The sequence below is a fragment of the Ischnura elegans genome, chromosome X (assembly GCF_921293095.1).
Source record: "Ischnura elegans chromosome X, ioIscEleg1.1, whole genome shotgun sequence".
In the NCBI taxonomy this organism is placed as follows: Eukaryota; Metazoa; Arthropoda; class Insecta; order Odonata; family Coenagrionidae; genus Ischnura; species Ischnura elegans.
The window spans coordinates 45,951,200-45,962,622 of NC_060259.1; the positions used below are offsets into that span (position 1 = coordinate 45,951,200).

The 11,423-nt window shown below is 40.9% G+C and overlaps 1 protein-coding gene across 1 annotated transcript in view; it reads left to right on the forward strand.

The window, feature by feature from the left end:
• Positions 1 to 10,584, forward strand: part of LOC124171147 (glycine-rich cell wall structural protein 1-like) — a 45,851-nt gene extending 35,267 nt beyond the window's left edge. Inside the window, exons 3-4 of the mRNA XM_046550285.1 lie at positions 4,569 to 4,811; positions 9,872 to 10,584. Of these exons, the coding sequence (XP_046406241.1) occupies positions 4,569 to 4,811; positions 9,872 to 10,584 (956 nt within the window). The remainder of the gene's footprint in view (positions 1 to 4,568; positions 4,812 to 9,871) is intronic.
• The last annotated feature ends 839 nt before the right edge of the window (positions 10,585 to 11,423 follow it).

Here is an 11,423-nt window from a genome sequence, read left to right on the forward strand (position 1 = left end):
CTGGTGAAACTGTAGTTATCAGGAGTGAAAGAACGCGGTAGAAACCCAGAAAAAATTAGAACGTCTACCCATTCATCGAAACTCAGCACAAGAGGTGGTCATTAAGCTTCCTTTGGAACGAGAGGAATGAAAGAACTAGTAGATTTTATGCCATTATTGAAATTTGAACAAGCTATTATCTGTGTTCAATAATGTTTCTCTTCTTTTATGAATATTTATTTTATTTTACCGAAAGCTCTGCAAACTATAAGCGAATAAATACCTCCTGATATAGTTTATCTCAGAATGATTATGTATTCAGCCAAAAAAAAAATAACCTATTTGCGTTGACGTATTCTATTCCTGATGCGGATATGAATTTTAATATGAAGGATCTGAACATATCCCAAGTGCTAAAAATTCTATTTTGAACGCCTGATTTTACGATGTAACGCGTCTTATTATGTTATCATGATACTTTAACTACTTTATTCGAGATAAATTGAGCTTCAACGCTTTTTTTCAATCAACAGAAGCGGATATTCAGTGTAAGAGGTCCGCGAAAGCTAATGGGAGTGTAAAATGATGTTTGTTTTCAGGGCTTCATTCAAGGATCTTAATTCTTTCTCGAGTTCCGCAGCAGTAAGAAATTTCATAATTTGTGAAAATGGTTTGCAAGTTCATACGTAACTGTGTGAAGTGCATTTATTCCCAGAATGGGCACTACATGTGTCGCGGTGGTATTTTGGCGCCAAGAGGAAAAAAACGATTTCGAGCTGATTTCCGATCGGAGTTCCCACAAGTGGTTCAATTTCCTAGTAAAAAAGAATGTCTCGTCATAAATAAATAATGACATACAATCATAATGGAATATCTTACTACCAGACGACTCCTATATAGCAGAATTTATTGATGATTAAGATGATATTTTCTATAACATGTACGTCATTTATGTTATAATAGCTGATAGAGAATAGGAAACTTTCTCCTTGGACGATGGCGAATGAGATTGCTCCAAGATCGTATGTAAATGGGAGCAAGGTAACTCAAATTGTTCAACCTTAAGTTTTTTGATAAGTACTTTTTGCTTTAAATTTTCGTAGATAATGTGTTACTATTTCTAGATTTGTTGTGCTAAATATTGACACAAAATGTTTTACATGAGAGTGCGCTTATGAACGAAGCATTCATTAAATCCCCTGACAAAATAATATATCTACATATACGTAATACCCTGAGAGCCACTTCCAAGGGTTTATGGCGGAGAGTGATCAATCACCGACATGCAGCATGCAAGAGGACCGTCTCATGCTCACCAAACGGTCATAAAATATGGCGCATGATAACAAAAAATACGTGCACATTCATGAAACGGCAAAACTTGCCGAAGATAAACAATTCCTATAGCAATTCCTTCAAAGATTAAAACGTTGAAAAAAATGAAACTAGCTTCACATAATTGTTCTAATTTTCGATAGGACGCAACTCATCTTTGCCAAGAGAGGAGAGGAACAGGAAAGACTGTGGGAACAAATGAGGACAAAAGAAAAGGGTCAAGGGAGAGGGTAAAGATGGAGGGAGGTTAAATTTTTGTGTTGCTAGTAATTAATCTTTTGACTGTGAAATTTGAATCCCAGTGTCAAGAGCTCAATAACATTTTGCGTAAATAAAAGCGCTTGAAGCTTCCAATTTTGCATCTGCGTTTCCCCTTGAAGTCAATGAGGGGAGAGATAGAGAGAGCAGAGCTTTTCAGCTCGGTCATTCGATGGCCGCCTTCGACCTTGCCTCCATTCACGCCAACCGTCTGAACCCACCCCCCCACTGCTTTACGTGAAGCTGCTGGATTACAGGAATTTGAAAATAACCCCCTTCCTCTCCCTTGGTGGGGTTGTTAGGCTTCATGGCCCCGTTGTACGTTAGGGAAGAATCATAAACGGCGGGCGAGGAGGCCGCAGGCTTCGAGGCCGACTTACGAAGCGTTGAAAAGCGTGGTCTCGTGTGTGGGTCGGAGCGGCTCAAAGGGGGATTTGAATGAGCAATGGCGGTCCTTTCACGGCGAGCGCAGCTCCCCCAGCGGAATAATGCAGAAGTATAACCCCCGATAAAGCGTTCCTTCTCCATCAATGCGAGAATTTTTTTTCGGTGGGCAAGGTTTTTTTTGCCCTCAGTCAGGACGGAATAAACGTTCAACTCCTCCTCTTCTGCTGCAAAAGCAGTGATTGAGCAGCGCACGAAGCAATTCATTTCAATGGACTGTGATTTTTCAAAACTGTCTGTTCTTTCGAATGGAGGTAAATTTTTTGGTTGATTATGGACACCTTTTATTCTCCGCCTTGCCCAGTAAATTTCGTTTTCCGGTATAAAGTTCTGAATAGATTGAGTGATTACGAAGGGATTTTTTTTTACTCGGCATCATCTCGGAAGTAGACATTGAAGCTGGTTTAACTCATGTAGTTCTGGTGATTGGAATGTGTGGGAGAGGTCTTTTATGGGGTCTTGAGTCAATGATTGTGCCCTCGTATGTATCTTGAAATAAAAAAACCTTATTTGAAAAGTATACTGCACAATCCTCGGATTACGTTCTAAATAGATTTTCGGATAGTATTTATTTATCTTTGCTGATAAAAATGCAAAGAAAAGGAAAAAATAGCGTAAAACTAATTGGTATCTGAATCGGCGAGTACGGGAACTACTTTAAAAAGTCTGGCTCCCAAAACCTTATCCTCGAAATATTATCAATCAACCCAGGGGCGGACCCAGGATTTTTTTCTGGGAGGGGCACAAGCAAGGCCGTATCCAGGATTTTGTTCTGGGTGGGGCACAAGGATACCTCGTAATACAAAACGAACGCAATGATAATGGGACCGTATTAAAAATCTTGCATATTTTTGAGGGTCTGGGGGGGGCACGTGCCCCCCTGCCCCCCCCCTGGATCCGCCTATGAATCAACCGTCAATTTTAAAATACTTTTCTTGCAAGTGAAATTCTATAGTATTTATCCACAGTAAAAAATCTCTTAAAAGGCACGGATAAGAGATTTCCGTCGAAGTTTTTCGAGTAAAGTCATTGCCCACGTCCTACTGCAAAAGAGGTTCGTCTTCATCAGCATATCTGTGAACGCACTCGAATTAAGAGGGATTAAGAACTGTTTGAACTGATAACGATGCCGGTGGCGGTTGGAGGTAAGCGGGTTCATATCCAGGGGCACAAAGATTTCATTGACGCCTGATTGGGATAATTTAACCCTAGAACGGTTACGCTATTTTTTTACCCTATTCTAGTAAGGTGGAATGAAAAAACACCCCAATGAAAAAAATCGTTTCTCTCATCTATTATGACTGTTAGACTACTGTGGTAAGTAATTTTTTTCGCTCTTTAATGTAGAATCACGTTATACAAAGATGTTTTCCAAAGTTCATTGGGTTAGATAATTCATGGCCCCGTTGTACGTTCGGGATGAATCATAAACGGCGGGCGAGGAGGCCGTAAATAAATACCTCTATAATAAAAAGAAAATTCCGCTCACATTATCGCATCATCGAAATGACTTTTTTCGTAAATTTACGATATCTCAATAAATGCTAAACCAAATTGAGTGGATATAACGGAAATTTAAAGTTTAATAACCACGCTTTAAGGCAATAACAGTTGTGTTTTACAGTTGTGAAAAAAGTTATTTATATAAAGATATCAAAGTGCGTAAATACTTAAAAATGGAATAGTGATTTCGGCCGCGGAAATGGATATTATTAGTAATACTTTCGTTTAAATTAGAAAATTCGGTTTTATTAGAAGAAAAAGAGCACGTACAGCATTATTGCAATAAATAAAATACATAGTCAAAGGGAGTTTTCTGTGCATAAAACCCCACCGAAATCGTGGTAAATCTAAGCGTCCTGATAGCGCAATTCGTAGCGCACCTGGATTTCATCCTCTGATTTCTGGCTTATTCCATCTACTGCAGCACTGTTGTCCTCGTCTTTACAAGTGATACTTACCTGCGAGTTACAATAAAATAAGTAACAGTGAAGACAACTGGAAAACTAATAAAAACTGTACACAAACGGTAACGTGAGGTGAAAAAGCACCCCAATCGCTGTTCTAATGTATACTGCCTGAGACTGCGCGTGCCCCTGTCGCGGCGAATGTTCTACCCTATCTATAATCGAAGTGAATTCTAGTAAAGGTCTCGAGTCGCAAATGTAAGTCGTTCACTTTTGGGGCGAGATTTCATACGCTCCTGGGTGTTTTCCCCCCAGGTTACTGTTATAGGGCTGATCATAATGTAGACCGATTTTATGGTCATTCATTCGTCGCAGATATTGCAGAATAAATTGGATTCCGCTCGCACCATTGCCTTCTACGTTTATTGAAAACGATAATACCAGTAAAACACATATTGTTTCTGGTTTGTGAAATACCTGGCTAATTGGCTTCAAGCTATTCTTTACCACAAAAAATGAAATTGGGACATATCACTCATGGCTTTCTTTCAAGATAGTATTCAAACAAAATCTAGTATTTCCGCATGTCTGCATCACAAATGTTTTTCCAGAATTGAGAGCATATTTTGTTTCCATTTTTTTCAGACATGGGCCAAGCGTTTGGGCTGAGCGCTTCCAACAGTCACCACTGGGGCACCTACGGCACCAGCCCGTACTCTTCGTACTTGAGTGGGGGTCTGGGAGGGTGTGCCGCGCCGTCTAGTGGCTTCAACGCGCCTACGCTCGGCTTCCCAGCCGCCGATCTCAACGGACAAGGCACGACCGCCGCTTCGGCCGCCGGCTCCTCCACACAGGACGCCTTCAACTCGGGAAGCACCATCTCGTCTCGTAAGTATATGTATTCTCCAGCATGACGGCATCTATGGCACTTTTTGTCTCTTGAGCTTGTTATAAATAAATAAGGCGATGGAGTTCTTCTTGCTGCAAAACCAAATTCCTTTTCGCCGACGGTTTTAACCCAAAATACTCTATTAAATCGAAACTTGCTTGAACGTGGTAGATGGGTCCCATATAAACGATGAAAACACTTCATGATTTCCACAATTTATGTAAAATATTACTACCGGTTTCGTCTGTCACGCCATTATCAAGTACATAAATGCCTCTATAATAAAATAAGGGTATTTACGTACTTGATGATGGAGTGACAGCAGAAACCGGTTGTAGCTTTTAAATAAATTATTGAAGTGACGAAGTGTTTTCATTGCTAATATCCAAAATACTTCTTATGGACTACGTGGCTATAGTTTTCGATCGTATTTCAGTTCATCCAGTGAATTAATAATCCAATAAATTTCAGTGCTTTAGTTTAAGTACGGGCCTAGCCACGGTGATAACTTTACGGAAGTCACCCATAATGCACAAATTGTGCGAAACATTTACAGGGAAAAAATCATTCGCCTTGAAAAGCTTTACTCTTTGGTGGAATTTTCTCTCCACCATATCGTGCGCTGAGAAGCGCACTTAGAAGACTACCTAAATTATTCATGATTAAAGAAACTTGGTAGACTTCTCCAAAATAGTTTCATTATTCACCACGGGTAACACCGTCTTTCGACATCCTTACCATTAGGTAATTGTGTATGTATTTTTTCCATACTACTATAACTGTTCATACTTGAATGCAATGTATGTGAACTACTTAAGACTCTTAAGTGCTGCTGCAGTGGTATTTTTTCATTGCTTAACCTTTGTCTTTTTGGCATGCTACGTTTTATAAGATTACTCTTTGTTTTTTTGCATTTAATTTCTTTCGAATAAAATGTTCTGTGAAAATTAAAATTTCCTCTACGAAATTACATTTACGTGGAATGGCAGTCCTTAAGTTGCTTCTTAAGTTTGGTGCGCCCATTTATATATTTTTCACAGAAATGTAATCGAAAAAAAATTATTTTTGATGCAAGTTGATTGCGATGCATGATTTTGATACCGGAAAAGGATTGTGTTTGAAAAAAAACTTCAGCAATCAGCATAATTTATATCAGAAATATCGGCTGATTGGGTTAGTTTGAGGACAGGAGTGCAAGTTACATATCCTGTGGGCATGGGCTCCAACTGTGACAGTGATTTTTCCGATAAATCCCTAACCCTGCTTTAACTAATTTGAGTGGACTTCAAAGTGCATCATCAAGTCTATCAGATTGAACGCTTAGCTTTGGTCAATCCAACGCTGTGCGCTAAGATAAAATCTAGGGCAGTCCTAAGGATGCCTTATAAAGCCACAAGAGACTCCCGTAATCTTACCATGATCTACATTTACGGTGTAATCTTGTAATCAGAAAGAGCCATTCAAATATTGCATTTTAAGGAGACACATCACTATCGCCCGAGTGGTCATACTTTGGTTTTGTAATTTGTAATTTAATTTGTATGAAATTTGTGTTTTTATTTGTTAGGTAATTTGTATTTTGTACACGTGGCATTTTGTTAGTTTAAACATGTACCACCGCGGGTTGAAATATTCCTTAAACTTTAGAAGTCAGCATCAGTCGGCATTATCATGAGATTTTTTGAGATGGAAGATAGGCACACAGGAAGTGAAGAACGCTTCATTATAACTGATGCAAAGATATTTTAGAAACCAATAATTATTATTATTGTTACTTATAATTTATTCCCGTATTCCAAAGTTTATCAACGTTGCTTACTAAATTGCTGTCCGATGATGTTTGTAATCATTGTATTTCATGCTAAATGCAATTAAAAATCCCGCGTTAAACAATTAACCTATAAATGAGAATTTCTTAATCGAAAGTTAAACAGGATGAAATTGAATATCGATGCGTGGGAGAGAATGTGTAGTTGTATCTAATTCATAGGGAATTGTTTGACAACTTTTATTTGAATAATTCTGGCGACTCTTTTTGATATATACGCTTTTAAATAGTCATTAGGGTTCGTTTTTTGGTGCTTCATTCCATGAAATGGGATAAATATTGTATCCAATATAAGTAAAATACTTTAAAAATATTTATTTAGGATTGATAATCCTTAGGACGCGTCCGAAGTAGTAATCTCTCGAAGAAATGAAACTTTTGTGAGTACCCCAGTAATTTGAAAGTTAGGGTATCGTAATTTCCTGGCAATTGAATTTCATATCCCGAAAATAATTAATTTCATGCTAGATGATGTCTCCATGCTCCTGGGTTTCACCGCGTGGATTTTCTTTGTGACGACAGTTTCGCCGGTATTCCAACCGGCGTCTTCAGGTCGATCGACATCATCGACATCGACCTGAAGACGCCGGTTGGAATACCGGCGAAACTGTCGTCACAAAGAAAATCCACGCGGTGAAACCCAGGAACATGGAGAAATCATCTAGACAACGCCGCGGAAAACTACGCATCAACTAATTTCGTGCTAGTGCTGTCACAGTGCCTCCATTGAAATCAGGATACTTACTGGGTTAGAGTTCAGAATGTGACTGCGGATCTCAAAGAACGTATGATAAAGAAATGATCATTTTGTGTATTGTTTCATAGTACGGACAATTTGTTACCGGTGCTTGCCATTGCAAGGTTGATATTTTCTCAGCTTCTACCAAATAGATATATTAATAGCTAGCTGGGTACATTTGGCTTTTGAAGTTTGTGGCTATATTACATATGGAATCAAAATAGGATTACGAGTGCTGTTCAAAATAACTGCGAAACCATTCATTTCGTCGAGAGTAAAACGCATGTTGAAGTCCCAGAGGAGGCGAATGATATTTTTTCGGAAGATTTTGGTACTTCGTGAGCTCTTGCGGATGATTCTGCAAAGACTCATCTGACGAATCTCTTGTAGACCTCTGGCTAATGTGCGGTTATTTCTAGAACATTCGTTTCTAATGCCATATTTACCATCCATTCCCATTTTCATCTATTGTAGGACCCGCGAGGAATCCATATTGAACTGTATCTTATTGCTTATGTTAAGGTTACGCGTGAAAATAATTGATCTTCAGGCCATATCAATTTGCCAAAACATTCTTGTTAGACCACCCCAAAAAATCGGAGCACGGCATGCATAATTGACCTGCTTTGAAGTCATTGGAGTCATTGATCTGCTTTGAAGTCATTGTAGTCATTGATCTGCTTTGAAGGCTAAATTCCAAATATGTGTTCGCAGTTTGTTGTTATTCGCATAAAAATTTTGACTTGACTGGAGCGTGAATTCAGATATCCTCCGAAATTTATACCGAAGGATAATGACTCATGTTTTAATTGGTGGCATACCCTACTATCAGTTCAATTATCCAGGCCCGAGTCTCAGGGATGAGATTATTTTTCGGAACGAGTTTTCTCCGTTGGTTTAAGAAACCCAAAAAAATATAATTTTTATTCAATTATCATCATTAGATAAAATGCTTAGCATATGGGTTATAAATGTCATTATATAAATATCATGTCATTATACCGTTTATTTTGCATCCCTTTAACATTAGCATATCTCAGCAGGTGTCATGACTGAGCTGATGAAAAGTAAACTAAGAGTCTACCAGTGTCACCTGATACTAAAATAGAATATGTATATGGATTTTTTCCATCAACTAAAATAGAGAAAAAAGGTTAGAATATTTTGGTAGTGGCAGTGACATCTATTATTAAAATAGAATAGATATGTATAGATTTTTTTCCGTGAAGCTAAACACGGAAGATAAAGTGGGGATATAATGGGTAGGTAATTTTAGGTATATGAAAAACGTTGAATATGAGGCCATATTCTCTCTTCCAACTTTGGACGGAACTTTCAGCATGTTTTTTTTATATTTTAAAACGGAATTATGGTTTTAAGGGCTAAAGAATAATTTCAATAAGTTACCGTTGCCGTTGTATGTCTTTTAATACGAACGGATAAGCAAACTCTAATGATTAGGATATGCATTGTTCTACTATTAAAGATCAGAGGGAAGTCAAAACCAATACCATCTCTTCCTAGCTTAGTAGTCATTCTTGAAGAACAATGTTATCTTTAATTCACGTGAGAAAAACAAATGTCTTTGGTGGAAACTATTTTCAGTGTTGAGAAACGGCTCGATAATAAGAAAATATATTTTCTTCCATACATATATACATATAGGCAATTATTTCAGCCTGGGGAAATAAGGTAGCCCGTAAGGCAATAAGCCTGTAATTAGGCTAACTTCAAAATTCTAAATGCGGCGATGAGTAAATATAAATAATAAAAATAATCATTACCTAAAGAAGAAAGTGGAAGGAATTTTGTGCGTAACAATATTAAAAACTGAAGTGAATATAAAATAAATAACAATGCATAATGTACAACTCATATGAAATTTAGTATAACATACAATTGATAGGTACTCAGTGCGTGTAAGCGATATGATGATTTATTTATTAATTATTTATTTCCATACCACCGAAAACAGCACTATACGGCCTTTTACATCGGGGTTATTAACGTGTTAACAATTTAACGAACACAAACAACCATACCCTGGATTGGTGTAACTTACCAGGCAGGACTCGAACCCGCAACCTCCTGTTTGGCAGGCGAGGACTTAACCCCGCCTTCTCCGAGGCCGGCGTGAATAAGGCATGATTAAAGACGCCAGGAGGGATATTTTTGTATTGAGAAGACATCATTTCTTCACTTTTTTATGCATGATCCTTTTTTAACCTTAATTCTTCATTCGATCGGTTTATTGATTTACGAAAGCCTTCGAAACGCTGCATCCATCTCTCGGCTAGAGAACATCTCGCACCTGTGTTTGTGGCTAGCTGGGACGCATGTATATGTTTTGAGCATGAGCCGACCGCATCCCGAGTCGAGTTGCATGATTTAGCGTGCGCCTCGACGGCATGCATGGAGAATCGCCGAGTGCCACGCGTGCATGGAGTGGAGAATCGTATTTGGAGCCTCATGCATATATCGTGTTTCCGCAGTGATCCCGGACAACGGCGTCTCCTCTGGCACCGCGGCCGACTTTGCCGTCTCGTCGACGGGCGAGGCGCGGCTCAAAGGCGCGGGTGCCGTGGACGCGCTCGCCGTGCCGCACCACGACCGCTCCCCCACGCCTCCCGCCGCCGCGCGCTACTCCGCCAACTCCACCACCAACGAATTCCCGCTCTCCCGGTCCCTCTCCGACTCTGTGGGCTCACCCATGTCCGGGGGAAGCGGCGGAGGCGGCGGGGGCGGCGGCGGCGGAGGCGGGGCCGGAGGCGGCGGGGGCGGTGGGCAGCAAGGTGCGGCGTCGCTGCTGGCCAACTCCAGCGCCCCCGCGGGCCACCTACAGCCGCCCAATGGCAACTTCTCGCTCGTGGGCCAGGGCTCGTACGGCACCTCGTCCGCGCCCAACGCGGGCCTCTACTTGAGCACGCCCGTGCTGCCCGCATCCCTGCTCTACTCGCAGCTGTACACGAGCGTGAGCCAGAACCAACTGCACTTGCACGGAGGGGAGCTGCAGAGCGCCATGGAACAGATCAACGGGGGTTCGCGCGGGGACGGGTTGGGTGCGGGGGCGGGGGGCCGGCCCATGGGCCAGGGGGACGCGGTGGCGGCGGCGGGAGCGGACCCGTCCCAGGCCGTGCCGCAGCGGCTCATGGGGCAGCAGAGCCGCACGCACACGGACGCGGCCGGGGTGTGGAGGCCCTACTGACAGGCCCCGGGTGACGGGGTGCGGCGGGTCCCGACGCCGCTTGCCGGGAGTGGTGGTCGGCCGTGTCGTGTGCCCGCCTCGCCGTGTGACATTCTGGTGGACGTTCAAGAATGCTCGAGACGCCTTATGTGCATGACTACGTACACTTTTGAAGCCAAAGCAACATTGCAAGTGTCCTGAGGGCAGTGCGCGAACTCAATGAACAGCCTCTCCGGTTGGTTAGGAGAGTATAATAGGGGTATTACAGTTGTTTGAAAAATTTCTCTCAGCGCTTTTACTATCAGTTCTTTGACTTAAAATATCATAACGATTTTCTGTTTATGAATTAATAGAAGAGCTTCAGAGGAGTTAATACCGAATTGTGTAAAAAGAATTGTTAACAATGGTGTTTTGAAGTCGAACATGCAATGAAAATATGTTTGTTCTTAACAATGCGACTCTAATGTGATAAGTTGACCAAAGCTGGATTTATTCGTTATCGTTAATGGATGCCATGCCCTTTAATATCAATCCCTGACTTTAGTGAGCGGGTTTTCCTTGTCTCTTATGATGGTTTTGCGGATATTGCTGACACTTTCCTAGCGCTGACTGACGCAAATCCAGGAAGAGGGAGTGAGCGGATCGGTTCATTGCCGACGTTGTGTTCTTCTCCTTTGAATTTTTTATTGCTCTTTGTATATTGAAATTCAGTTGAGTGAAAATTATTGTTGGTTGTAATATCTTCAACGGATTCTTAGTAGCAGTTTGATTTGTATTGTTTCAGGGTCCAACGCTCTCAGACCAAATAAACCATTGAATCCTCTCCTGAAATATAAAATATATATTATCATTTCAGAAGC